This window comes from Camelina sativa, chromosome 4 (assembly GCF_030686135.1).
Source record: "Camelina sativa cultivar CO46 ecotype springtype chromosome 4, ASM3068613v1".
Taxonomy (NCBI): Eukaryota; Viridiplantae; Streptophyta; class Magnoliopsida; order Brassicales; family Brassicaceae; genus Camelina; species Camelina sativa.
In genome coordinates, this window is record NC_141883.1 from 15936282 (window position 1) to 15963075 (window position 26794).

Consider the following 26794-nt stretch of genomic DNA (forward strand, 5'->3'; position numbering starts at 1 on the left):
TTTTTTTAAATAAAGATTTCAATATCAAATGAATTTTGTTAAATGAATTAAGAAAATATGAATTTAAGACGACTTAAAATTGAATATAAGACATCAATCTAAGACGATTAGAAAGGAAAAAAATGAGTTTTGTTAAAACTAGCTAATGTAAGAAAAGCTAGCTCCATAATAAATTAAAAGATTATACTACTAATCAATTTATTGAAAATTATTGACATGTTTTAAGTTCTCACTTAGTCAGACCCTCAACTACCGTACATTGGGCATATCGAGCATAGGAATTAGGAATATTAAACTCCATTTTTTATTTATTGATTTGGATCCTATCATTGGTTTGATTTTACTTGCATTATTTACAGTTGACAATATGATTAGATTTAAAACATCAGCATGCGAATTGTGTGATTTCCAATTTTCCACGTTAATATTTATAAATATATTGACCGGCACTTTACACAGGATAAGCCATTATATTAAAATATATTGATAAATTATGCGGATCATGACATATCAAATATATTTGGCACTTAGCTAGGAAATAATTGTTAATTAAATTAGAGATCTTGGGTGATTGGAACTTGTCTTGTAATTGTTGCTGTATATTCACCAATTTTTCTTAAAATAATTCAGTTGACCAAAAAAAAAAAATCTTGGGGTTAATTAGAATCTAAAGAAGCTCGGCATAGCTCTCTACTAGGTAAACAAATATGGAGGACGGTTCCAAACCCCTTACAAGCCTTTCTATGGTCACGACCATTATATTATGCAGTGAGGAGTACTTTGACATAACAAAAGTAAACTAAAAAAAGGTTTTAGAGTTCGATTAGTTCATATTCCAACATCTTTTCGGATATTCCTCCTTGAACTCATCATATTCCTTATAAGACCAACCTTAATCAAAACTGTAAGAATAGGTGGGTTTGTCGACAATAGGATTGTGGAGTGTAATAAAGATGCTCTTGAAGAAGTAAGTGTTTATACACTTATATATACATGAGGATACTCCACTGATTCTTGCCACAATAGTGGGACCAAGGAGTGTAAAAGATTGTTAACTGACAACTTAAGCAAATATTCAGTAAAGTGGCTATTGGGTAATGAGTCTGATGATGAAGGTTCCTCCTCACAGTCCTTCATTCGAGGGTTCAATTCTAAATCCTTCGTTTAGTAAGTTTTGGAAATTTTAGACAAAACCTAAATCTATGGAAAGCTCTTACTAACGCTTTGGTTGTTATATTCAATATTAATGAAGTCGAAGTTAACAAAGGAAGCTAAATGTTTTTGAAATTTGTTATGGACAAAGTGGTTTCAACCATTTTTTTAGTGAAGACATTTATTGGAATGATTGGATTACAATATGATGGAAACTTCGCTGCAAGCATTACATGATAGTGTATTAAAACGTAAAAAAAATGTAGTTCCTTTGAATACATAATAGAGGTTTGAAGTGTCCAATTTGGAAAGTTTGAATTTTAACTAAATGTCAAATTGATCATTTTAGAGGTTAGAAAAGATTCTCAACCCACAAATGTGCGTCAGAACCCTGTTGTGTCGAGTCGTGCCATGCCAAATTGGACCAAAATTTGAGATTTGAAATCTGGATATGACATTTTTTTTTTGTATTGCTTCTAAGCTCGACCTAACCGTTATTTCTCTGGCACAATCCCCAAGGTCTCCTCCCTCGGCGGCATCGCCGGGAAATTGCTCTGTTTTCCATGTGTTCTTCTCTTCTACTTAAGCTTACTCTTTGTCTGTTTTGACGATGAACGCACCAGATGTTCATCAAGTCCACACTCATCGAATCTCCCCCCCCCCCTTCTGTCTCTTTCGGTGGTTTCTCCAAGGGAGGTGATTCTCCCGAGTTACTAGCCTCTAACCGCAAAATCTGAGACTTCAAATAGCCTTCTCTACCTTGTGCTTCGTCCTTGTCACATGCGTCCCTTGAAGTCAGCTTTATCATCTCTCTGCTCCTCGGATCTAGATCCCCTCACCAAGCGTGTTGTTTGGTCGCAGTTGGACAAGAGCTCTGTGTTGACGCCGGAGCTGTGCAGACCTTGACAAGCCCCCAAGACCCAAACTATGTCCTTCAAAAATCTAGGTCTGTTCCAAGTCTTCAATTGCTTTCCCGTAGCATACCTTTGTGTCGATTTATTGCTTCAGTTGTCCAGAGACTGCAATTTGAACATAATCACTCATCGTTGATCTATGGTTGCAAAGTTTATTTGAGAACCATGTCATTAGAATTGCTTAGGGTCTCTACCTCTGACCACCAAAGACTGATGAGGACCGGCATTATGACCTCTTCTCTGTTGAGAAATTGTTACCGGTTCCTCTTACGTCTACTCTATTTATCTCATATGCGCCTTCAACTACCCCAATTGCTAATCTGCATTAGTTGTTCTGAGACAGGATGTCTCAGAAAGATCGGCATTATGATCTTCTCTTAAAGGAGAGAAGATTACCAAAGCCTTCCCACTCTCTCTACATATCCTCCTTGTGCCATGAATGTAGTCAAGTACAAATAAAAAAATATAGGATTTATGTTCTCCCTTCGGCAAAGTCTGAAGAATATCGGCATTATGACCATAGCTCATAGAAGTGTGGTTACCAAAACTTCCTCAAGAAAGCCATGCCCAACTTAAATCCTTCAACCACCCTCCTCCTTGCCAATGAACCGATCAAACCATTGTGTCTCTCGGCTATGGAAATCCTCTCAACGTCCCAATGTCATCTTCATACGGACCATCAACCACATCTCCATCTTGCCTGTGAATGTGGTGTCGATGCACCTTGAGCTTGATTGCGGTTTGATGTTTTGCTCAAACCTCCAACACCTCTTGGCTATGGCTGTCGACTTATCTATATTTTAGTTTGTTATTTATGTTTACTATCAAGCTTTATCATTGAAAACTCTTAAACTTTGTAGTCATGATTACTGTGTCTGATGAATGGAAGAAAGAAAGACTTGTTTGTTTAAAAAAAAAAAAAAAATCTAATTCAACAAAAGGTTTCCTCTCTCGATTGGAAAAAGAAGAATGGACATGATGATTTGATACTTAACTCTTGTCATTCTCCATCAATGCTCATCAAAATCAATAATCTCCTTATTTTTTCCCTACTTTTACGTAAGTCATCCAGTCATATCGCTAGTATTTTTGATCTTCTGATTATGGATGTTTGCAAATTAGAAGAAGTACAGTTGTATCTTGGAAATCTTGCTACTTTAAAACCACACACAATACGACGAGGCGTTGGAAGATTTAAGGAAAATATCCAACGTTTCATCTTTGTTATTTTTATTCACTTATTCACAAAAATTTGAAGCAAATAGATAAAAAAAAAAAAAAATGATAGTAGATATAAAGATAATAGTAGATAAATCTCATTCTAAATCCAAAGTAGAAGATCGTCCATAATAAAATTTCAACATTTGCAAAAGAGCCAATGCGAACCTTCATTTCCTATTTAAACAAATTTTGTGTTTTTTACGTCACCATATTGTCTAGTGCTTGTGCTTGCAACGATGATTCCATCTTACCCCAAACCCCGTCATTCCGATAAAACATCTTCACCAAAATATCATATCCACTGGAAAAGAATTGAAATGACCAAGTTCCAACTTCCAACCACTGTTTGAGATGTGTTACCAAAAAGAGTTGGAAACAATCTTCTCTTTTCGTTCTACTGCTCCGTACCCTGGTTCGAATCTAAGAAGAGCTAGGGTATTGAACTTGACATTTTTCAGCCCCTTTTCAAAGAAAACAATCATGTGTTGTTGTTCACATCCCCACTTGACTCAGATCGTGCATAGAACGTTTCTCATCGAACCATTGTATTTCTTTTTCTTTTTTTTTACACTAGAAAAAAAAAACCCCAAGAAGTCAAATAACGATAAACTAGTGGTGAGACTACTAAAAGACTCTCTAAAAACTCATAAAACTAAAAAAGAAAAAAAAAACTCAGCTACGGATCAAATCCGAGATCTCTTCTTCTTCCACTTTTGTTGCACAAAACCCTAGATCCACACAACAATGGCGGATGAGAAGAAATCGAAGCAGAGACATCGAGTCATGGTTCTCGAATCCATGTATCCCGTCGTCGCGCTTATGCTTATACTCGTAGCTTGTGTCGAGCTTTGCGATGCCGCTACTGTTGTCGATGTTTATCGTCTGATTCAGTACGATATCTCCGGTGTGCCGTTCGGTTCTCGTTTCTCATCTCTTAATCATCATGCTGCTTCTCTTAGCTTCCAGCGCGGCGCCGATCTATCTCGTTCTGTACTTATACTTCCTCTCCGTGAGCTTGATATTGGTTTTGTTCAAGGTTCGATTTGGATTTTTTTTTTTTTTTTTTTTTTGTGGATTGAGTTGAGTTGGTCAAATCGGACTTTGATTTCCTTTGTTTTAAGGTTTTTTAGATTTGTTTACATAAACGTTGCAGATTACATCTCGCAAAAGCAGTCGCTTGGTGGATTGTTGATTTTGCTTCCTCAGACGTTTAGGCCAGGGAACGTTGGTGGTGGAAGTCAAAGCTCTGAGAATGATGGGTTTAGGAACTTGTTGGCTCAACTTGAGAAGTTACTCGTACATGGAAACATACCTGTGAGTGTTGTTTTGTTTTATATGTGTTAGTTTAGTTGAACAGTACCTTGCATAGCTCTAATGGTTGTAACCAACTGTTTACTCTTACAGTTTCCTGTGTACTTCGCATTTGAGAATGAAGACACTGATGCTATGTTGGCTGATGTAAAGAAGAACGATGCACTTGGTCAGCAAGCTACTGCGACTACAGGCGGGTTAGTTGTTAATGATTATCCGGATTTTTTCAATGAGATGTTGTAGTGATATTTCCATCTAGCAAACTGTTCTGTTGCTATCTAAGTATTTCAATGACGATGTGGGACTTCAAGATTGGGGAGGCTACGTATTAAATGCTTAGTCTACTAGCACATTTTTTTTTTCTGTATAGGTAGATGCTTAAGCTTTATTGAACTGTGTATCAATATTTGATTTATTTCAGAATGTATGTAAACTATCTATCTCTGTAACTATTTTCAGATATAAGCTTGTGATCTCTGTATCAGAGCCTAGGAAAATTGCATCTCCTACCATCACAAACATTCAGGTAATGCATTGAATTTAATAATTCCCGTAACTTCAATTATTAGGTAACTCGGTTTTGGGAACCTCAGCTGGCTATATTTATGATGAGTATAGTTGGCATGACACCCAGTAGATACTTAGGTTGTTAAACTCTAATGGTCTGGTTTGTGGTAGCATGAATTACTGCATCCTACAGTCCAATTTTCCTGCAATACATCATTTTTGCTTTTATCATCTCTATAGGAACAGTTTAAGCTCATCCATTTTCAGCAACAATGAATTTGGTGTGCACTTACCTCATGTTTAGTATCATTGAACCTAGGTTAAACGTTATTACTTCTTTATTTTTGATCTGCCTGCTCCTTCTTAGTTACTCATTGGATCTGGATATGTGCTCTCACGCCCTCTTTCTCTATCTCTCTTGTTCTGTTTTTTTTTTTGATGTGACATACACAAAGTCTGAGAGGATTTAGTTTGTCTGTAGGGATGGCTTCCAGGATCAAGAGCAGATGGAGATTCCAACCAGCTTCCAACAATTGTTGTAGTTGCATCCTATGATACCTTCGGAGCAGCTCCGGTATGTATTATGAGTAGTGGATCATCTTACTATTGTGGTAGTATTAAGTATGTACCTGACTAAGTTGTGCTTGTAGGCATTATCTGTTGGAAGTGACAGCAATGGGAGTGGGGTCGTGTCGCTTCTTGAAGTGGCTAGACTATTTTCCATTCTGTACTCAAATCCCAAGACAAGAGGAAGATACAATTTACTTTTTGCACTAACATCTGGAGGACCCTACAACTACGAAGGAACTCAAAAGGTAACTAGACTTTACTATCTTGATTCTAGTAAAACCATATCATTCCAGCATTTTTTATTTGGTGCATTTGCAATTTTGTTGTTATACTTTATTAAGAATCATATCTTATGCAGTGGCTGAAGAGCCTTGATCAGAGGATGCGTGAGAGCATTGATTATGCCATTTGCTTGAACAGTATTGGCTCTTGGGACAACGAACTATTGATCCATGTGTCAAAGCCTCCAGATAACGCCTATATAAAACAAATTTTTGAGGTAAAAACAGTGCATGAATTTTTGCAGTGACTAGCTATTACGATGGTTCACTGGTTAATGGATGCATTTCTGCAGGGCTTCTCTAATGTGGCAGAAGACTTGGGTTTTCAAGTTGCTCTAAAGCACAAGAAGATTAATATCTCTAATTCACGAGTGAGTCGATATTCCACGTTTTAAATTGATGCAAATGTCGAGAGTAGTTCTTAGTTTTGCATGCTCTTTTTCGTCTTGATCCCAGAAATCATAGGAGTCCAATTGATTGTTAGAACTGTGTTGAAATTTTGATAGTCGGAATTTCCCTCTCATGATTTGTAAATTATAATGTTATGCCTCATTAAAATTGTTAGCTCCAGTAAGTGGCACTGCTTTACATTTTCAAGTGCTAATTCTTTATAATAACATACCCTTTGCTGGTTGAACAAAAAAAACCTACCTTGTGCTTAGTTAATTGATATTATTTTCGCTTCCTTTAATTATCTTCTCATGCAGGGTTATTTGAGATGTTTTGACTATGCTATGTTCTTCGTCCGTCAATTGATTTTGCTGTTCATCACAATAGACCCTTTCTGATTGAATTGTGCTGCTGAATTATGTAGGTTGCTTGGGAGCATGAACAGTTTTCAAGACTCAGAGTAACTGCGGCCACTTTATCTGAACTTTCAACTCCACCTGAGTTACTGGAAAATACTGGAAGTCTGTCTGACACAAGGTAGCACTTGCAAAACAAATCATCTGGTTTATGCATTCTAACGACCTTTCTCGGTGTATACTTTTTTTTGTTCTATCCATCAAGTATTTTCATTATCCTTCAGACTAAATATGACGATGCTCTTTCTGCAGGCAATTGGTGAATGAAGATGCTATCATTAAGGGTGTCAAGTTGGTGGCTGAAAGCCTTGCGGTAAACCAACCACTCATCTTAAGGGCTTACTTCTTGTTCTGTCGTTTATTTGGTTGGACGAGAAAATGTCATACAAGTACATGGAACGTTGCAATTTGTATTCTTGTTATTTATCCTGATAATTGACTTTAATATTTATTGACTCCTGCAGAAGCATATCTATGGTCACCAAGGAAAAGACATTAAGATTTTTGCTGATGACAGTAGTTTGGCTGTAAATCCCTTCTATGTGAGATCATGGTTGGATCTTTTGTCACAAACCCCTCGGGTGGCACCGTTTCTCTCAAAGAACGATCCATTAATCATGGCTCTGAAGAAGGTATATCATCTATTTCTCACCATGTTATGTCATGGCTTCTCTTGACCACATCCTATCTGGCAATTGTATATGATTTTCTGGTGTTAACTACGTGTTATACCTCTTGGCAGGAACTTGAGGATTATACAGCTGAAGTGAGTGTTCAACATGAATCTTTAGACGGAAGTTTCACCTTTTACGACTCAACAAAGGCTAGCCTTAACATATACCAGGTACTTTTAATATTAAATAAGATTAGCTTTGGTCTTGTGATAAAGAGGGCCTCTCTCATTATGTGAGAAACTCACAAAATCCAAATCAAATAACATATGATCAAAGGCTTAACTCAAATGCAATTTCCTCGGAGGTTTTCTTTTCGTTGAACCACAATTTGATGTTGGTATCTGTAGGTGGCGAGTGTAACATTCGACTTGCTCTTGCTTCTGGTGTTAGGATCATACTTGATAGTGCTTTTCAGTTTCCTTGTCATCACAACTCGGGTAATTATAAAAAGCTCGTTTATCTCTACTACGGCTGTGTTAACTATAAAAGCAAATTTAACAGGGGTTTTGTTTAAAATGGTGACAGGGTTTGGATGACTTGATAAGCTTATTTCGCCGGCCACCTTCCCGGAAAGTGAAAATGGCATAATTTTTATTTTCTTCCTTGCCGGTAACTTAATATTCTTCTCATCCCTTTTTATGGCGATTCGCTCTCAAGGTTTGTTTCGTGAGTCGTTAGAATTCAAATCATGAAGAATTCGCAAGAGAAGCAGGCAGAAAGAAAGATGAGTGTTGGAATGAGTTTTTGGCCTCCCTTCGACTTTTTTTGTTTGGTTGTAATGCCTCTCTTTATCAGCGATTGGCTTCTTATTATTTTGCATGGGCGGCAAAGAAAATAAGATCTAAACGTTGTAGTTTTCCTTCTTTGGTTTAAATTAGTATTTTTCATTGCCTCGTACTAGTTAGTGCACGCAAAAGTCAAAAACAAAAGCCAATGCAACTCACCATGAGTCATAATTAGTACAGTTACGAATGTTCTAATATTTAAGAAAGTGGTTAGATCGAAAGTCAGATTTTCTTGTAACACAACAAAGGTTGAAATGAAAAGTGCAATACAAATGCTGAATTGAGCATGGGAGGAAGAGACATAAATGAGCTAAGAATTCACAATGATTCTCTCCAGAGATTGACCTCTTCATCTTATAGGTTTGATGGGGACTGATCTCTTCCTCGTATCGTATATGATCGTCAGGTTGAGATGTCTCCGACATCTTCTCTCACACGTGCCGGTTGTTTTCACCTTCAATGTTTGATCATCAGAACTGTCGAGACGTCTTCGAGATCTTCTCATAAAAAATACAGGATATATCCGAGATGTTTCCGAGATCTTTTCCTCGTATAGGAACTGTCCAGCTCAGAAAATACCGAATGGTGATCCCGCATTTGTCAGGATGACAAAATGGACAAGCTTTGTTCGACTGAGATTGAAGACGAAATGGCTGAGCTTTCAAGAGTAACAAACTATTTAAAAAAAAAAAAAAAAAAAGGACTTTTTGTTGGGGTGCAGTGCGAAGCCTGGTGTACCAGCAACTGTTGTCAATAGGGCTACTGGATAAGTAAGACCGAGAAGAATTAAGTCGTACCATAAGCGACTAGGGTGGTCAGTTTAAATGCTAATGGTTAGACTTAGTAGATACGCTGAAAATAATCTGCTCTATTTTGGAAACAATTTCATTTGCTGCTTAGACACGTTTTAATGAGCTTTTCCAGTTTTGTTTTTATAAACAATTCGCTTTGAACCCAACCTGGTAACGAACAGAAAATCCTATTGAACTTCCAATTTTTCATTCACCATCTAAAACTTTTTAATGAACAATTAATATATCAACTTAGGAAAGAGTAATTTGACTGGAGTTGAAAGCAACAGAACAAATTGCAAAGAAAAAAAAGCAGACAACACAAGAGGGATTAGATCCGGAAAAGACTGTCGTAAATATTGGAAAAAATTATTCTCTCAAGTAGCACTACAAAAAAGACTGTTGTATAGATATTAAGGCAGAAGAATATATCTAGCTCTCTCTCTCTCTCTGTTCTCTCTCTCTCTTTCTATCTTCCACTGAATATAGAACTTCTCAAGCACACAAGAACTTAGAAGAATAATTATAAAGTTTCCAGCCGAAAAGTATGTACAAAGGAAGAAGATTGTCTTTCCTTTTTCTTTTGTTCTTCTAAATCTAAGATTCCAAAGGCACCGAAACAGAGGAGACTAGAGAGACCTCTCAGTTCAGTTTGTGTTGGATTTGACGGTGAACTGAAACGAGAAAATCAACGTACGAGGGTCCACCCGATCCCCTGTCCTCTACCATATACGATTGGAACAACATATTTCCTGAGAGAAACAAGAGTGCAAGACTGATTAATCTCTGCTATCCGAAAAAATGTGCAAGGATCATTGAATTTATAAGTTAGCTATGCTAAGAGTTAACTCACCTGCTGGATCTCCTTTCTTGCACAATTTAATGCTGCAGAGGGAGAGAACACAAATAGAGTTAAAGGTTAGAACGGTACTCACTCCAGGAGAATAAACAAGATAGTGAGACTTTTAAGGTACCGTAGGTAAGAACTTCTTTGTCCCCTTATTTCATTCACCACCTCATTGAACTTCTTTGATAGCGGATTATCATACTGTTGCAGCACATACTGCGAAGAAAACATAGTAACATGTTAAGCAGGTTTCACCAAATTAAGAAAAGTGTTTCATCTTTCATATTCTTAAAGATGTGATAGTAAAAGTATGTTGAAACAATCATTTTGGAGCGTTAAACATGGGATGAACAAGCAATTCATGATCTATTAGTGCAGTATCAACAATTAGGTAACAGCCAGATCCTACAGATATACCATGTGCTAAGATGGTGTTTAGTTTACCTGACTTGGAATGTCAGCAGCTGACCGAACATCAAAGAGCTTCTGTAGGATATCTGAATTTACTGATTCCCCAATATATACCAAACCATCTTCACCGTTCTCAAGGAAAAATACTCCCTCATCGCTAAGGTTTTCACTTTGTAATGGGATGGGAGAAGGAACCACATTTTCTTCATTATCCTGATATATTAAGAACAATCATCAAAATTTTTGAAATAGAGAAAATTAAGGAACAACATTACCGGAGCTAAAAGTTTATCTTCATACCTTTGCATCTAAGTCATGAACAGCAATCATCCTTGGATAGACTAGGGGGATAGCCAAAGGAGTAGACAATGAAGACACATGGTTTATCCAAAATGATCGGTCATCAATTCTACCGTCCGCTCTTAACCCCACACCTTTTGTTAAAGCTGGAAAGGATAAAAAGTGAGATAACAAGTTGCATTGAAAAATGGACAAAACAAGATACAAAGCAAGAATAGTATCCGTAAATCACAGAACAGGATTAAATACATCCTAATAAAATGTAATAAAACAGACAATTACATTTTAATGAAAAATTGCTCTCGCATATGACAAGTATCAATGTCTCAAAAGCCACATGAAAAGCAGCAAAGTTGGCAGTGAGGGAGGACAGCCGTACCTAAAAGCTTTTAATGCATGCACAAATTTCTCTATTTGTATATTTAATATCCCAAATAATTCTAAGGCAAGAATCAGCTTTTGATTCAAAACAAGGCATAGAAGATGTCTTGCACAATGGGCAAACCAACCTAAAAAAGGTGTAATTTTTTTTGTTTCAAATGGTTTGCAAGTGACAAGGAAATACCGAGAGTATATAGTGGCAAAAGCTTGAGTGCTTCAGGAAGAATAAGTTGTCCGGTTGATGTAACTGTAGCGCAGAATTTACGATAGGAATGTAGTATGGTGATGCAACTATTAGTTGCTTGCTCTTTTACCAACGGAAGTGCCTTGGAAGGAATATCATTAGCCGCTACAAAACAACATATGTAAATTATATATTACCCTGAATGGGTTTTTGTGTTAATATCATTACATGGCTAGCAGTAGAATACGAGCCAAAATAAAGACACCTACCTTGTTTCAGCATACAAGCAAATTGGGAATCTAGGTCAGCTGAGCGGAACAAGTTACTGAGCATGTTTGTACAAGGGAGTGATAAGTTAAGAACCCTAATTCTTCTTTCTCCAGATATGGTGGTGTACAGAAGGGCACACTGAAAACCAAAGAAAAATCATAAAAAGAGCGTAAACACTTCGTAAAATGATACAGTTTACCAACATTTCGGCAAAGTAAGATCTTGCAAAAACTATTTTTAATGGCTAATTGACATGAGTACAAAGTAAACCTGAAAACCGCATTCAGCTCCATCTTGTAGTTTGTCATCATGCTTTAATGTCACCATTACAGCTTTGTCACAGTCAATCTGCATGGCACTCATGTCTCGTCAGAAAAAGAGACAAATTTATACCAAAGTGCTTCTCTTGCAAAAAAAACACGTGTTTCCCTCTTGACTAGTATTATAACTTTTTAGGTAAAAAAAGCAACATGAAAATTCCGTAGTCCCAAAACCACAAAAGAGAAATATTCAATTTTTGTACTGGCACAAAAAAAAGACAAGTAATCGTAAATTTGAAGGAGGATGCACCCACCGCAGGTAGATCAATGTCAGTTGGTATGCGTTTACAGAAGTTCCCTGAGTAATCTTGCACTTGAATACCCTTCAATAATCAAGAGGGTATTCATCAATATACCGTCAAGCTAAATTTTGACTTAGACAGAGCTCTCTGCCACAAAACATTACCTGACTGGATCTGACTCGCATGACAGCCTCAAAACCTTGTGGCCTCGTAATATTCCATCTAAGATCGTTGTATAACTTGGGGGGGTCTGAAAGAGCTGAGAAAGGGTAATAGCAATAAACCTGGAAACAATTATAATGGAAAGTAGAAGTCAAAACATTGAGCTCAAAGTCAAGATCCCAAGGAAGTCGTATCCAGTAAGACAAAATTTCACAGGAATTTAAGAAAGGGTGATGCACATGGCACAGTAATACAATAGGCATATGCTTCTTTTTTTTGGTCGAGACAATAGACACATACTTCCATGCGAAAAATAAAATATTAAGTATAGAGACAAGATCCACTCTGTTAACAAGTATTCTTATTGAACTATGTAGTTATATATCACTAATGGAAACAAAAGCAAGTCCTTTTCGACTAAAAGAATTAGTAATACCCTGAAAGGATAAAGAATATTTAAATCTACCTGTCCTCCAGTTGTTCTTGGGATGTCAGAAATTGAAGCCATGTCAACATAGGCTTGAGTTGTGATAAACAAATCTACACAGACCTGAGACATGTCTGGATGCATTAGAGAGGGTAACATTGCAACAACTAAGAGAACGAAAAACGCAGTAGATGATTGATATGCAGATGGAAACACTATTGGTTATATTTTTCCCACATTAATCCATTCTGGTATACCTGGTATTCAGCAAATTCAATAGCCATGGTCCTTAAAGTTTTTTCTGCTGGTTGTAGTAATTTATGGGCCTCCTGAAATCATATTAAAGAGGATTTACTTTCAGTAATGGCACATAGCAATCTCAGGGCAGATGCCATTCAAGTTTCTAAACAAAAGAAGCCAGCAAAAGAAAACCAAAGACATGCATTTTAAAAACTATTTACTTCAAGACCTCTAACGCATAGGTCAGAATGCACTATAGGAAACAAATGCATCTGTACCTTTTCACCCGCAGAGGCATTAGCTCTACCATCGGCCTCTCTAGAAGAAAGTGCTCCAATGCCAACAGAAGGCAGAACTGTGGAAGAGATGGTAATCATATCATTTAAGTTATACAAGTAAGAAGAAGAATAAATTCGTACTAAAAAAAGATACAAAATCATCAAGGTGCGTAGATCTATTTCAGGTGATTCAAGATATATTGATGCATTCCAAGTGATTGGACACAAAAGCATTAGTCTGATGGCCCAAACATAATAAGTAGCAAACCTGATTGAAACACCATGAGCTTTCCTCCAGTGCTCTTCATAGCTAAGAATGCGGCCTAGGAGGAAAAAAATTGTAGATACGTTACAATGGCATAAAGGAGAGAAATAGACCTAATTTCCATCATTTTGCCAAATGAAAACTGTGATTACACTTAAACTGATTCAAAGAGAGTCTTCACTTTGCTACATCACCAGCCCCATTGGCAAAGTTACCCACGAAAACCAACTTAATTTCTTTATTATTTTCCCAAATGATTAATTGATACTAATTAGTCGCCACGTACAATTGAAGATACCATCTAACCGCAACCGATTTATACTTAAGCATTTACATTGCAATCGCATACCTTAACTGCTGCACCAAAGGCAGATTCAGGACTCTTACTTTCCTGAAACATGGTTGGGATACTTTCCAGCAAAATCTCTAGGTGTTGACGGCACTGAATTCCAGTAGAATAACAGAGAATAAGAAAGAGATTGACACTGTAAATAATATTAGCAGGGCACACACAATGGCAAGAGCTTACCTCAGATAGCTGAACAATGACATCTGTTTCTAAAGGTGTATACACATCTTGAACATCAGGAACAATGAGCATCAACGGCTGCATGTAAGCAGAACAAACAAATTCACATGGGAGTCAGCAAAACCTTATCCTAACAAGAAAAAGAGTACTCATTCTTGAAAGCTAAAGTAACAGCGAAGTGGCATTCAAGTGAGGGAAACAAAACAGTATAAATTTATTCATCAAAGTGACAGAAATTAATTCTTTGCCGCAAGCAGTGTTCAAGAAAGCGGTCTAGGCGGCCGCCGTCTAGGCGCTCAGCAGACGCCTAGATGACCGCCTAACCCGCTTAAAATTACATACATTTTATTTTAATATTTATTTTTGATTTTTAAATTACATATAATTAAATTATTATGTTTTATATCTATATACGTAATTACAAACATTTATACGTTGTTAATATAACTTAAATAAATGTATTTTTCTTACCGTTGTTTATAATTTATAATTTTTTTATTTTTATAACATATATTTTAATATAATTATATATATATATATATATATAATGTTTTATGTTGTAAACGCCTAAACCGCCTAAAAACCGTTTAGGCCCCGACTAAGCGTTCTAGGCGCTAGGCGTTGGGTCACCGCCCAGATACCGCCTAGCGCTTTCTTGAACACTGGCCGCAAGATAACATCTTCGCATCTATGATACTAAAGGAAGAAAGGTCTCCGCAGAAAAAGATAACTCCATTCCCCCTTTAAAATAGTTTGGCATAAGAAATAAGGAAATAAATAGCATAACAAATCACCTGCTGCAGTGCACGCTTCAAATTATAAAAGTGAATTGTTGAGTCAAATGTGGCAATTCCAACAAATGTCCTAGGGCCTTCCTGCAAAATGCATACAAGACTTTCTTAAAATAATGATATAACGGAACATGTCTATTTAGAATCATAACTCTAGTTAACATAGCCTATCCTAATTTTCCAACTCAGCCGTTTAGAAAGAAAAAAAGGAAATTAAAATTTCATGTCTATCATCGGAAAGAGCGAGAAAAATTACAGGAAGGTCTGAGAGAACTTGCTGGATTGCACCGCAAGCAGCTGCAGTTGCACCTGTTTGAATCGCATTCATTGAGACATCAATGAGGAAGAAATATACTGCTGGCATTGGATCTCGTACCTGTAAAAAAGATACTGATATTTATCTCCACCTGGTTTCAATGGACCAATTTCGCATTACCAAGAAATTATAAGAATCATACTCCCGGTTCCAGCATAGAAACTCAATATCTTAGCTCAAACGCAAAACTTCATTTTCAAGCGTAGTTCTAAATCTGTGAATCAACATTGGTAAGAGGTGTAGCAATAATAGAGAAAACACAATTTCTGCCTTTGTAGAAGTTCCCATCTTCTGAAAACATATGAATACGAGTACTGACTACTTCGTAAAAAAATTTGGTATATTGTCTGAGAGCTGATAAAAGAAAACTGACATCTGATAACGACATCACAGAAATTTGGCATAAAATTATCAGAATCATTCACAAACTAACCATATATTCTTTTGTAGCAACAAAGTCAACAGTTCCCCTACACAGCTCAGGCCTATCATCAGCATCCCTACGTCTACCATCAGGACCCAGATTACACTGGTAGTCACGAGGAGTCTCATCAGTGTATCCTGTGCAAAGAAAGTTGATGAGAAAATTGACCAAAAAAATATTCAACATGATCAAAATCCTAAAGTGATTATGGTGATAACAATCCAAATGAGTCCAAATTCTAGGTGAATTCCAAATTTACATAATATTTCTTTGAATTTTTAACTTAGTACCTACTATTGCACCTGATATAGCAGTAACTCAATATCTATGGCTTTTATATACAGAAACAGTAATATTACCACACAAGTTACATATGAACTTCCTTCCTTGGTCAATGAATTTCATGAAAGGATTCATGTATCCCTTACAACGTGAACATCTAACAGGGCCACTCTCACCAAAGTCCACAACCTGCCCAATAATATAGCTTCATGTCAACATGAATTTTTTTTCTATAATTGTTAGATTTTATACTTAACTGGTTACTAAAAAGGGCTGATCAATAACACAAGAGAAGACAATAAAATATAAACAGTACAAACAACGAACATCATAATGTTTTCAGTGGTCAGAAAAGGGAGTGTGTTAAAGAGTATAATGTTACTTGAATAGGCTCTTCAGATGGATGAGAAAGCGCCATTGGTTGGACTATTAATGCCAGTTGCATACCAGATGTAGATAGAAGATCAACAGTACATGGGATCTACGGATACAGGGAAGCAAGGTATCAATATTAAGGTCAAGGGACACAATAAAACAATACTTGAAACACAAAGAATTACATTTGGCTCAAGACATTTTGCTTTACATTTACCTGATTGATTGTGCATCGCATGTAACGCGGGCTGCAATTTCCAGTGTCTCTAGTAATATAATCAACAGTAGTGGGCTTCAAAAAGGAAAAAACCAAAAAAAGGAGATTCAGGGGAAATAAATAGCAGTTTTACACTCTCGCTTAAGATCAAACAGTAATTTCCAAAATTAGAATTATATGACATACTGGTGGAGGATTAGCCTGATTCTGCACGCGAGTTTCGTACACGATTGGACTGGAGCTTGAACCTGGCCTTGGTATCTGATTGATATCAATCTTTGAGGGGCTAGAAACAGAGGTCATTGATTGATTTGGCATTGGACCCATGCCATACATTGAACCAGGAGTACCAGGAGCAGAAGGTATCTACAATTTTTAAAAGTTGTAAAGCAATCATAATGTCACACATCAGTTGTGAAATAGAAGAAAGGCAAAAATCTAAAGATACTACATTAATTGTCTCCTATTGTAATACTAGGCAGAAGGATCCATAACTTAATATTGTTCGCTTCTGGAAAGATCCACAAGTCACATCAAGAATAGGTTTAACTTTCATATCTATAAGACATCGCATTTTTCATCAATTTATAAGTCGATTGGACAATTACTGCTAGACAAGAACATAAATCATGAGCTTCAGTAGATGTACCTGCTGTGGTGGAGCTCCATAAGGAAAGCCTCCTCCTGGCATGGGTGGTCTGCCATAAGGGGCACCAGGAAAAGTTGTTGGCGGAGGCAGTGAATGAGCAGGAGGCGAAGATAATGGTGAATTTCCTGAAAAAGGACCTGCAATAGGAGGCTGTCCATAGAGTGGCGGTGGAGCCATCATAGGACCACTTGGGAACTGTGATCCTCTAGGAAATGCCCCCGGCCCCATCATCGGAGGAGGAGGCCCATTACTCAACGGACCGCCAGGCATGCCAGAGGGAGGAGGGCCATTACTCAACGGACCACCAGGCATGCCAGAGGGAGGAGGCATGGACATGCCAGGTCCCATAGGTGGAGGTGAACCAAAACCAAAAGGGCGAGCTCCTGTCGGAGGAGGTGCAGCTACACTTCCTGGTGGACCTGAAGCTGGGAAACCACCAGGCTGAGGAAACGACGAACCACCACCAATCAATGGGCCGGTCGAAGGTCTAGAGCCAAATGGTGGCTGACCAGAAGGCGGAGCAGCGGGTCTTCCTCCTTGAAAATTTGATGGAAACCCACCAGGCTGCGATACCTGAAGAGGCCCACCTGGTCTAGCCATCGCAGCAGGAGGAGGAGGTCCAGGCCTAGCCATTGGAGAAGGCCTTGGTTGTTGTTGAACCCCATAAGAAGGTGCTGATTGAGGAAACGGTGGTGGTGACTGACCAAAAGGTGGTGATGGTCTAGGACCTGAACCAGGCATAGGAGGAGGTGGCCGGTTCAAGTTCAAATTCTGCATATTAGCAGCTAAAGAATTGGGGTTTCCTTGTGAACCAGGGACGAAATTAGGAGGAGGACCAGAGTTTTGAGGATTGTTAGGTCTTTGTGCTCCTGGAGGCACTGGAGCAGCCATGCTTGATTTTTTACCAAACAGATCAACAAATCCAAATTCCACGTACGTTTACGAATCTACGAAACCAAATCAAAGATCATCATCATCATCAACGAATGCAACAAAAACAAAAAACATCAAATTCCACAATTAGCGAGAAAGCGTAAGCGATCTATGATCAGAAATCAATTAAAAAAAAATCGAATTACCTGTAAACACGAGAATCCTCGGATCTGTGTGACAATGAGAAGAAAACAAAAAAAAGGATCAGATCTGGAGAATTCGGATTGAAACGATTAGGGTTTAAGGGAGATCAAAGAGAGCCAAATGCGACAAAGATCACGAACCTGGAGAGATTACGAGTGATGAATGTATCGGTGAGTGAGAGAGAGGAAGGAAGAAGCTATGAGGACGGAGGAGGCCTTTGAAGCTACTGTATATAATAATATAAAGCGTTTTTAATTGAAACAAGTAACGGGGGTGCGTCTTATCGAACCCGTGGCACTTTGATACAGATCCGGTTTGATATAGAACCTGACGATCGTGAGCTTTTTTTTGCTAATTTTAGTCCGGTTCGTGTTATTTTGGTTCGGTTTAATCTTTTTTATACATACGAAAAGGAAAGTATCATATAAAGGGAAAGTATGACATTGTCTATCCAATTAGAATTTAACATATCATCTCTATTTTGTATTTAACTTAAATTTGTTTTTATTATAGATAATATAGATTATCAGTCTCGACTCTCGCCTAATGTTAATTATATATTAGTCTGCAAATTATGATTACGATAATTTCATGAGGGTGTAACTTCAAAGGAACAATTTTTTTTTTTTTTGTCAAACCACTTCTTTTCATTCAACCGAGTAAGAATCAAGTAGAGATAACAAAAGCTCCAAAGTTTAAACAATACAAAATAAGGCATTCCCCATCAATACCACAAAAGGAAAGATAAAGATTATTGATTTCATATCCAAGAGAGCTATGTACTAATGGTTTGGAAGTCCACTGACACCTATGAGGTCATAGTGAATCGAGAGGTCATCCTCGAAAGCTTTAAAGGACAAATGCTTGATCACGGTCATAGGACATATTGACATTGAAAAAGGAATCAATATTTTGGTTCTCCCTGGAACGAGCTTCACTACCCAAAGTAGCAAGCAAGCAAGGATCTAGTTGACTATTTTGTTGTAGTCTCTGGAAGGTTGCTTTGAAACCCAAAACATAAGGGTTAGATCAAATTGATACAACGCAATATGAACTTTTTGGTAAGGGGTCCGAATAAGGGGAGTGGTTGGATAAAGATGCTTGACATCATCAGATGAACAACTTGGATGGTAACCATCATCAGTGGCGGACCCACGTTATGGATGGTGGTGGCAAGTGCCACCAGTAACTATTGAAATATATACAAAACTTTACACTAAACAAAGTTATTTAAGTGGCAAAGTGGTTTAGATTCGCTTAAAAAACCCTTGAGGTAAAGGGTTCGACTCCCTTATTCGACGAATTGCCCCCACTAATATTTTATGCTGGTTCCGCCCCTGACCATCATTGAACATATCTAGTTCAAGATCATGCTTACCACTTTTGGTTATTTTGATTCAAAATACTTAGACCATAAATCTGCAGGCTTAAGCAGTCATGCCACAAGTCCCTAAATGCAACTAAAACCAGGGTTCTTTCAGGATATATAGATAAACAAAGCAGCATTGGTGATACCTTTCTCCAATGGAGTCTTCAGCCATTGAGAAGAGAAAATTGATGCAGAGCTTGACTTTGCAGAGCATACACGTTGAGTTAACGGACCTAGGTTTTGTCGTTTCAGAAATTAGGTAGAGGTTTACGGACTTGGGCCTTTAGAGTTTTGGTGGGCCGACACATAAAACTAGGTCCACTAGGGAAAACCCCTAGTGTCACAATCGGAAGCCAGGAAAGAGCTTGGATGAGGCGGCTGACCGGAAATTGCTGAGAGATTTACATTGCAGGATACAGCTCCGGTGAATGGAAGATCGACAGGAAATAATGTAGGTTGTAGCTTGATTCGAGGTTGGAAACTAAGTCCACTGGAGAAAACTCTAGTTTCACAAATGCTTGCCAAATTAAAAATTGATTGTGATTACTGCCCGGAGTTGACGGAGAGATTGACGATGCTATCATCTCCGGTGCGCGAAAGATCAGCGGAAGCAGACGATGGCCGTTGATTGATACAAAATTAGAAACTAAGTCCGGAGAGTGAACAATCGGCGGGAGCAGACTATGGTCGTGGTTTGGTTCAGGGACAGAGGTCAAGAGAGTTCGAAAAGGGTTAAACAAGAGGAAAAAATGTGGGAAAAGATTGCAAAACAGAAAATGAATAGAAGTAGATCAGATGCAAACAGGGGCTGATTCAGTGAAATCCCGACGTCGTCGAGCCGTCGCACCGCCAGCGTCGGAAAACTTGGTTAGAAAAGGGTTTCTTGAAAATCATGTCTAGGATATCTTTACATTATTTTTCAATCTAAGAGAATCTCTCTACTGATATATTTTATGAAAATCAAAGGTGCAATTTCAAAAAAGCTTTATCTATAAGAATGCAGTAGAAATGAAGTTTACAATGCACATGGCATTTAATTACAAGTATATGTAGGCGATAATTATGAATATTTTCGATAATGTAATTTTAAATTACTCTAATTTTTTGTTGTACAGTAAAATATCTATAAATTAATAATGTTGGGACCATAATATTTTAAATTAGTATTTTAATTGTTAAAATTCTTGAAATTTTTTTACAAAAATCAAATTGTTCTTTTGTTTTAAATTTTTGGAATTGAAATTTTAATATTTAGAAGGAAAAAATATGACAATAAATTACAAACTATAGATAAATTCACTTTACACATGATATATATAAATTAAAATTTATGATTATTATCAGTTGCAAAGAAGTTTAAGAGAGACTCTTATAGGTGAACTTAGACCTTCCCAATTGGGGGGTTCATAGCTGAGTTCTAAGAGTTTTGGTGCAAAAAAATTAATCAGAATTGAAAATAAAATGTAAGATCTCCCCTTATATAAGAGACTGAAACTTGGTTTAATGGGCGCTACGTCGTATTGTTGGGCGAGAGAAAAATATTAAAGGAGAAAAAAATTTTACAGATTCGATTTTTTCTTTTTTTTTCCTTTCTCTCTCTCTCTCTCTCTCTCTCAGCTGCGATAAAAACCGACTCGAAGAATTTGGGATCAGAAAAAGAATTTGGGATCAGATCCTTGAAGCTTTTGACTCAAAGGACCTGGAATCAGAGGAAAGGTTTGGATAGAGAGAAGAGGATGCAGGAGATCTCTCTCCTTCGAACGATCCCTTACTCTGACCACAACAGGTAATGAATACTCCAACCTAATTTCTCCAATCGTTCAGCTGCTTTATATGGCTAAGATCATCTTCATTTACTTACTCTGCGATATTCTCAGGCTCACAGCATTGTTTGATGAGTTTAGGTTTCTATTTGGAGATAGAGAGTATATTGAGCAGATTGAATTAGGATTACTTATAGATTTGGGTTTAGACTAAAACAGTATATATACTTTGGAGAAACTGGAATTAAAGTCTATACCTTTGAAGCCATCTTCTTGATTTTTGTGACTTGTGATTTTTTAGGTGGTGGTCTTGTGAAAATGTAGCAGTGGTGACCGGTTGGAATTGGACTTGAGATTGTAAGGCAGCTTGCATGTCATGGATTGACTGTTGTTCTTACAGCCAGAAACGTGGATGCTGGCCATAAAGCAGTTAAATCCTTGAGGGACCAAGAAAAAAGTCTCAAGATTGATTTTCATCAGCTTGATGTCACGGATGCTTGTTTAATCTTAGCTGATTGGTAAAGTTATTGTTCTGAATGTGATCAACCCCTAAGTTTGATTTCTCTCTCTCTCTTTCGATTGTCCTTTTGAAAATGTTTTGACTTTAGTACTCTCTGTTCCATTCAAATGTTGCCATGAAACTTTGGTGATATGCTGGCTTGTAGTTGTTCTCTGGTCACATTTGCTTTGATCAGAGCTTTTCCTCTGTTTGCATTTTCTAGATTTGTTTTCCTCTGTAGTTGTTCCTTCTTTTTTGCTGGTAATTCTTCTCATTATCTAGAATCGCTTCAATTCAATTGTGTTGCCATGAAGCTTTTGGGAATACAAGAGGTTAAAGACATGACTGCTCTTGATTTCTGGCCTCGTCTGATAAGCCACACTTGGTTGATTTATATTTTGTGTGAAGAGAAGAAGTTGAGAGAGACATGGCTGCTTTGTTTGTGGATTATTGAGAATGCTTAACCAGAATCAACAACTTTAGTTTTTTTTTTCTTTCTTCTTTTACAATATGTTGTAAATTTCTTGTAAATGTTATGTAATAGAATACTAAATTACATTGATTTTTTCCTCATATAAATGTAATCCTTGATATTCTATACCACTTATATTCTATTTAAATTTTTTAAATTTCAAAAAACAATATACTTGTTCGATCGAAATTCTAACAGTTGTTCCGGGCGTCTAATATTTTAAAAAATAAGAGACCCAAAATTAGAACCTACCATTGGAGGAGAAAAATTTAACTAAGAGATCATGGGTTTTTATATTCAAAACAATACACAATTAATTCATAAAAAATCAAACAGTGTTTAACAACCCCCTTATAAGATACTACCGATAATCTTGCCCTTAGAACACATCTCTTCACTGTTTTCGGAGAAACTACAGAAATGTTTGAATTTTGATTTTATTTGAGCTTTGTGTGGGTGGCTGCTGGGAAGCAACCTGATATGTACTTCAATGCTAAAGACCAGCATGAATCTCACTTTCCTTCTCTTTCTCTCTTTTTCTCATAGTTTTATAGTCATTTAAAAATGCACTTGCTTTAATCATACAAAGACATCTAACTACAAAGAAGGGAACCAAACGACTGAAGATATAGTGAACTGAGAATTGCTTGGAATAAGACATTAACCCAAGTTTTTGGAGGGAGAGAAAGAACAAAACAATGCAGTTCTTCGTTTAGTCCATTTGAAATGTAGTACTTATGATGTTGTTTGACCTTGTTTTAACAATTGGCGTGGAATGATTAACTACTTTGTAAAATTACAACTATGTATCTTTTGATGATCTATGAAAATAAACATGCTTTTAACAAATTGGTTTTGTAGTATATATTAATTGGATTTCTAATATATATATTCGAAATAATACAAAATAACACATAAAAATGGCTACAAAACAGAATCTAAGGGCGGATTGTCTTGCACGATCGTTTAGATCTCTTGTTTCTGCAACTTCCTTTGTAAACACTTATCTGGAGTTATTTCCTAGTTTAATGTTTGGTTGAAAAAAAAAATTGCTACAAAACAATGTAATATAGCATAAATTATGAGCACAAGAAAATAAATTAAAGCATTCGATTAGCATTAAAATAAAATCTATATATAATTAGGAGTTCCCTCTCTATCTAGTGTGCACCTAAGAGCATCTTTATTGGTAGGTTTGTATTTTTGAGGTTCTTAAAATTTTTAGTATTAAAAAGTGTACTTTTATAAAATAAGAACCTTTTGTCTGTTAATTAAAATTGTACCAAACTCTTATAAGTGAGGTTCTTAGTTTTGAAAAAAAAAAAATTAATGTTTAAATGTTTAAACAATGAAGATTTTATTATTGCATTTCATAAACTTTTAAACATACAAACCACAAAAGCATATTAAAATAGAAGTAGAAAATACAAATGGGGAAAAAGTTCAGTTGTAATCTTGATATGTGCCAAAATACAAAACCAAAATCAGAATAGGACAACTCAGCAAACCATAAAACATGACAGTGTTTGAAACCATCCATACCAGGAGTAAGCACATTGGCAGGAGAGTTAGTGAGTTCTCTCCCGAAAATCACACGGTAAGAAACATCCTCCGCATACTTCAGCTTCTTCTCTAGCTCAGGACCAGTTCCAAATCCAATGATATCAACAAACTTCAAAGATGGTTTCTTTGATTCAGACTTATACCTACTATCTTCAAACAAACCAAGCACTATGCCTATAGACACAAACACCCAAAATCAGTTCCAAAACCGTAATAAACAAGACTCAAACTTCTGTTGTTACTAACTAAGTTACCTGATGCAGAACTAAGCTTAGACTCATCAGTAACACTTGAAGCAAGCACAACAGCAACAATACTAGATTGAGAAGCTTTAGAAACTGTAACTACAGCATCACCAAGGCTATGAAAAGCTGATGGAACAGAGTGACCAAGACCGATCAAAGTGATTCGCTTTGCTCCAAGACCCGGAAGCCTAAGAACAGTTGACTGACCAGGTTTACCGTTGAAATCCTCCTCGGACGAGACCTGAGCTAAGAGTCCACTCAAATGATCATCGAGCTTATTCAAGATCGGATTTTTAAACTTTGAGCTCTCGTCTTTAGTCAAATCTTTATCAGTCACACCAACTACGAGTACATCTCCTTTCCATTCAATCACATCGATCTCCTTAGCAGTGAACGAGATCTGCAGAATCGTCATCAAAAAAAAAAGAAAAAAATCAAAACTTTGAACTCGATTGATCAAAGGAACAAAGCTAATCTACGGATCATTGAAATCGATACAAAACCCATCTCATATCAGTCAGACTAAAGCAAAAACAAACCTTGTGAGGCTCAGTGGAGTTGGGTTTAGTGAGGCTGAGAGTATGACCCATGGTTTAATTTCGCAAAATCAAAAAACCCTAATTTTCCCAAATCAAAGAACACTAATTTCTAAATCCTTAACTAAACAAAAATTGATACAAAAATATGATCGAACATACCATGGGAAAGAGATTGGTGTTTGACCATCTCCGAATTGGTGAAGGAAAGGATCCGATTTGGTGGTCTCCGATTTCATCCAACCAAGTCGTCGGTTACCTCACCGAGAGTCGCGAGAGAGAAGAAAAAGAAAATTCATTTTTTTTGTTTTATACTCCCTCCATTTCAAAATATAGGATGTTTTAACTAAAACACGCAAATTAAGAAATTTTTACTTTTAACAAGTTCAACCAATCAGTATTATATAATATAAAATAATAAATTAATGTAAAAGTTGCATAGAAACTTGATAACATTCTATATTATGAAATAAATTTTTTTTCGAAAACATCTTATATTTTGAAACGGATGGAGTATTAAAAATACACCCAACCATTTTTGAACACGTCGATGGTTCTTAGAAACTCGTAAACTCCTTAATTAAGAAGCTCTTCTTAGTATTATTGCCATTTCTGATTTATTTTTAATCAGATTAAAGTTAAGAAGTGAGATTAAGAGCAGAGCCAATGGTAGGTTTTAATTTTGAGCCTCTTAGGCACTGTTTATAATTTTTAATGAATATATTATGTACTGTTTATAAAATAAGAATCTTTAAAGATCTAATTAAAATTTATCCCTCCAATGGTAGTATATAATTTTGAGTCTCTTATTTTTTTAAATATAATATTTTGATAATGGGTAATCTAGATATCCTTAGTTGATGGTTGAGTTTGATATTTCATGTTGATGTCTGAAATTGGTGATGAAACTAGGTGAATTTATAGTCTTGAGGCATTTGTTATATGACAAGGGATGAGTGGGAAACTGTAGTACTAATGCAGACAACAAGAAAAGCTATAGGCATCAAAGGAGTTACACATTTTGGATAGTCTACTTTTAACTTATTACATTTTCACTACTTCTACTTCTGATGCCAAACTTTAGATGACTACCGAGCTTCAGAAGAAGGCTCTACTCCCATAGAAAACACGGGAACCAGAGCTAACTGCAGTTGATGAAGGGTATCGTCAAAAACAGGGGTTTTTCCTTCTACCATTGATGATCTTGGTGGACAAGGAGGTCCTGGGATCGCTTATGGTAGATACAGATGTTCTGGATATCCCTCCTAGCTTGGTGAACAAAAACCTCAAGCACGCCAACGAAACTGTCTGAATTAGACGACATGGCCGGTTTCTTTGTTCTGGTTTCACCATGGCCATTCAAATGGATACTACCGTTGACGATTGATGCCTCAGATTGTGGAGACTCCATAACAGGATCTGCAAACAATAAAAGACAACAGGTTTCAATTGGAATAATCCATAATAAAATAAAACAAACAGAACTTTTGGTGTTGGTTTATATTCCTCTAGGTAACTAACAAAAGAACACTCATTCAAACACAGAAAACATAATTTACTAAGTGAGTCAAATCAAATCTCTGGCGAATCATAGAAATTTAAAATGCTGCAATCAAAGATGCCATTGAAACAAAGCTCAAGAACACCTCAAACAACAAAATAAGGAGAAATATGGTCTTTTACCTGATCTCAAGCAAAAAAAAAGCTACAAACTTGATTATGGTCAAGATTGCTTAATTATTTGTGATGTCAAACTTGATAATTCTTCACGCGGCTCATCATATATATCTCACACTTAACTACTTAAGAGAACAATCCAGATTCTTCACATCAAACTGAAGGGTATCATCGGAAAACAGGGTTTCTCCCTCCACCATTGATGATCTTGGTGGACAAGGAAGTCTTGGGATCGCTTGTGAGAGAAAGCTTAGCATACACATCTTGCTTATGATAGATACAGCTGATCAAAGAACCCTAGTTTGCGAACAAAAATCAAAGAACTCTAATCCGTTTAAAGCCTCACTAATGGCGATTTCATACCATTAGAATCAGAAAATTACCATGAGAAATATGTTCAATCTCCTCCGACCCGAATCTCCTCTGATTCCATCTCCTTCCATTGTCAATTTGCGAGTTCGATCGAGAGAGACAGAGAGAGGGAGAGGAAGAGAAAGAAAAAAAAATATCATTCGACTCTCAAAAATAATTTGGGAACACATTAATCGGTTTAGCCAACAAATTGGTGACACGTATGGGTCTCTTATTACCAAATTGAATCTAAGAGGGCCTCTTATTCTTTTTTTTTTCTCCGATTTATTTTTTCCTTCTTTTCACCTAAAAACTCTCTA

General features: G+C 36.7%; 3 protein-coding genes and 2 long non-coding RNA genes across 7 annotated transcripts; 2 read left to right on the forward strand and 3 right to left on the reverse strand.

Annotated features, from left to right (window-relative positions):
- Positions 1–3536: 3536 nt before the first annotated feature.
- LOC104780285 (uncharacterized) lies at positions 3537–8333 on the forward strand. Its single transcript, XM_010504784.3, has 14 exons — positions 3537–4323; positions 4441–4601; positions 4692–4795; positions 5058–5124; positions 5587–5679; positions 5756–5920; positions 6034–6174; positions 6250–6327; positions 6771–6883; positions 7015–7075; positions 7227–7394; positions 7505–7606; positions 7784–7873; positions 7962–8333. The coding sequence occupies exons 1-14, from the start codon at positions 4032–4034 to the stop codon at positions 8022–8024; spliced, it is 1698 nt and encodes a 565-aa protein (XP_010503086.2). The 5' UTR covers positions 3537–4031; the 3' UTR covers positions 8025–8333.
- Positions 8334–9343: 1010 nt separating this feature from the next.
- On the reverse strand, positions 9344–18388 carry LOC104780286 (protein transport protein SEC24 B-like). Its single transcript, XM_087510202.1, has 26 exons — positions 18140–18388; positions 18002–18025; positions 16923–17869; positions 16460–16639; positions 16274–16348; positions 16064–16162; positions 15759–15870; positions 15409–15536; positions 14916–15035; positions 14663–14743; positions 13869–13946; positions 13689–13781; positions 13343–13397; positions 13075–13151; positions 12814–12885; positions 12596–12679; positions 12132–12251; positions 11980–12048; positions 11676–11753; positions 11405–11543; positions 11136–11300; positions 10571–10716; positions 10304–10483; positions 9987–10075; positions 9866–9897; positions 9344–9764 (listed from the first exon to the last, which is right to left on the reverse strand). The coding sequence occupies exons 3-26, from the start codon at positions 17811–17813 to the stop codon at positions 9655–9657; spliced, it is 3273 nt and encodes a 1090-aa protein (XP_087366328.1). The 5' UTR covers positions 17814–17869; positions 18002–18025; positions 18140–18388; the 3' UTR covers positions 9344–9654.
- A 2378-nt stretch (positions 18389–20766) lies between these two features.
- LOC104780287 (uncharacterized) lies at positions 20767–22233 on the forward strand. Its single transcript, XR_766687.3, has 2 exons — positions 20767–21154; positions 21433–22233. It is a non-coding gene; the product is annotated as an uncharacterized LOC104780287 (long non-coding RNA).
- A 1207-nt stretch (positions 22234–23440) lies between these two features.
- Positions 23441–24794, reverse strand: LOC104780288 (leucine aminopeptidase 1-like). Of its 2 annotated transcripts, none has more exons than XM_010504786.3 (3): positions 24609–24794; positions 23920–24310; positions 23441–23839 (listed from the first exon to the last, which is right to left on the reverse strand). In XM_010504786.3, exons 1-3 carry the CDS (start codon positions 24609–24611, stop codon positions 23463–23465), a joined length of 771 nt encoding a protein of 256 aa, XP_010503088.1. In that variant the 5' UTR covers positions 24612–24794; the 3' UTR covers positions 23441–23462. The 2 variants fall into 2 exon arrangements, with proteins under 2 accessions (XP_010503088.1, XP_010503087.1); XM_010504785.2 differs by having other exon boundaries at positions 24450–24720.
- Positions 24795–25403: 609 nt separating this feature from the next.
- Positions 25404–26701, reverse strand: LOC147945791 (uncharacterized). 2 transcript variants are annotated; one of them, XR_015596145.1, is made up of 3 exons: positions 26507–26601; positions 26130–26420; positions 25404–25865 (listed from the first exon to the last, which is right to left on the reverse strand). It is a non-coding gene; the product is annotated as an uncharacterized LOC147945791 (long non-coding RNA). The 2 variants fall into 2 exon arrangements; XR_015596146.1 differs by lacking the exon at positions 26130–26420 and having other exon boundaries at positions 26507–26701.
- Positions 26702–26794: the final 93 nt, after the last annotated feature.

Bases quoted from the DNA above. Each gene is read 5' to 3' on its own strand.
- LOC104780285 (XM_010504784.3), top strand. From the start codon at position 4,032: ATGGCGGATGAGAAGAAATCGAAGCAGAGACATCGAGTCATGGTTCTC. The intron at 5,125-5,586 runs GTAATGCATTGA...GTTTGTCTGTAG, and splicing joins CTACCATCACAAACATTCAG to GGATGGCTTCCAGGATCAAG. The intron at 5,680-5,755 runs GTATGTATTATG...TTGTGCTTGTAG, and splicing joins ATACCTTCGGAGCAGCTCCG to GCATTATCTGTTGGAAGTGA.
- LOC104780286 (XM_087510202.1), bottom strand. From the start codon at position 17,813: ATGGCTGCTCCAGTGCCTCCAGGAGCACAAAGACCTAACAATCCTCAA. The intron at 13,398-13,688 runs GTATGCGATTGC...TTTTCCTCCTAG, and splicing joins CCTTTGGTGCAGCAGTTAAG to GCCGCATTCTTAGCTATGAA. The intron at 13,152-13,342 runs GTTTGCTACTTA...TCTCTTCCACAG, and splicing joins GCTCATGGTGTTTCAATCAG to TTCTGCCTTCTGTTGGCATT.
- LOC104780288 (XM_010504785.2), bottom strand. From the start codon at position 24,500: ATGGGTCATACTCTCAGCCTCACTAAACCCAACTCCACTGAGCCTCAC. The intron at 24,311-24,449 runs GTTTGTTTTTGC...ACGATTCTGCAG, and splicing joins ACTCCACTGAGCCTCACAAG to ATCTCGTTCACTGCTAAGGA. The intron at 23,840-23,919 runs GTAACTTAGTTA...TTGTGTCTATAG, and splicing joins TAAGCTTAGTTCTGCATCAG to GCATAGTGCTTGGTTTGTTT.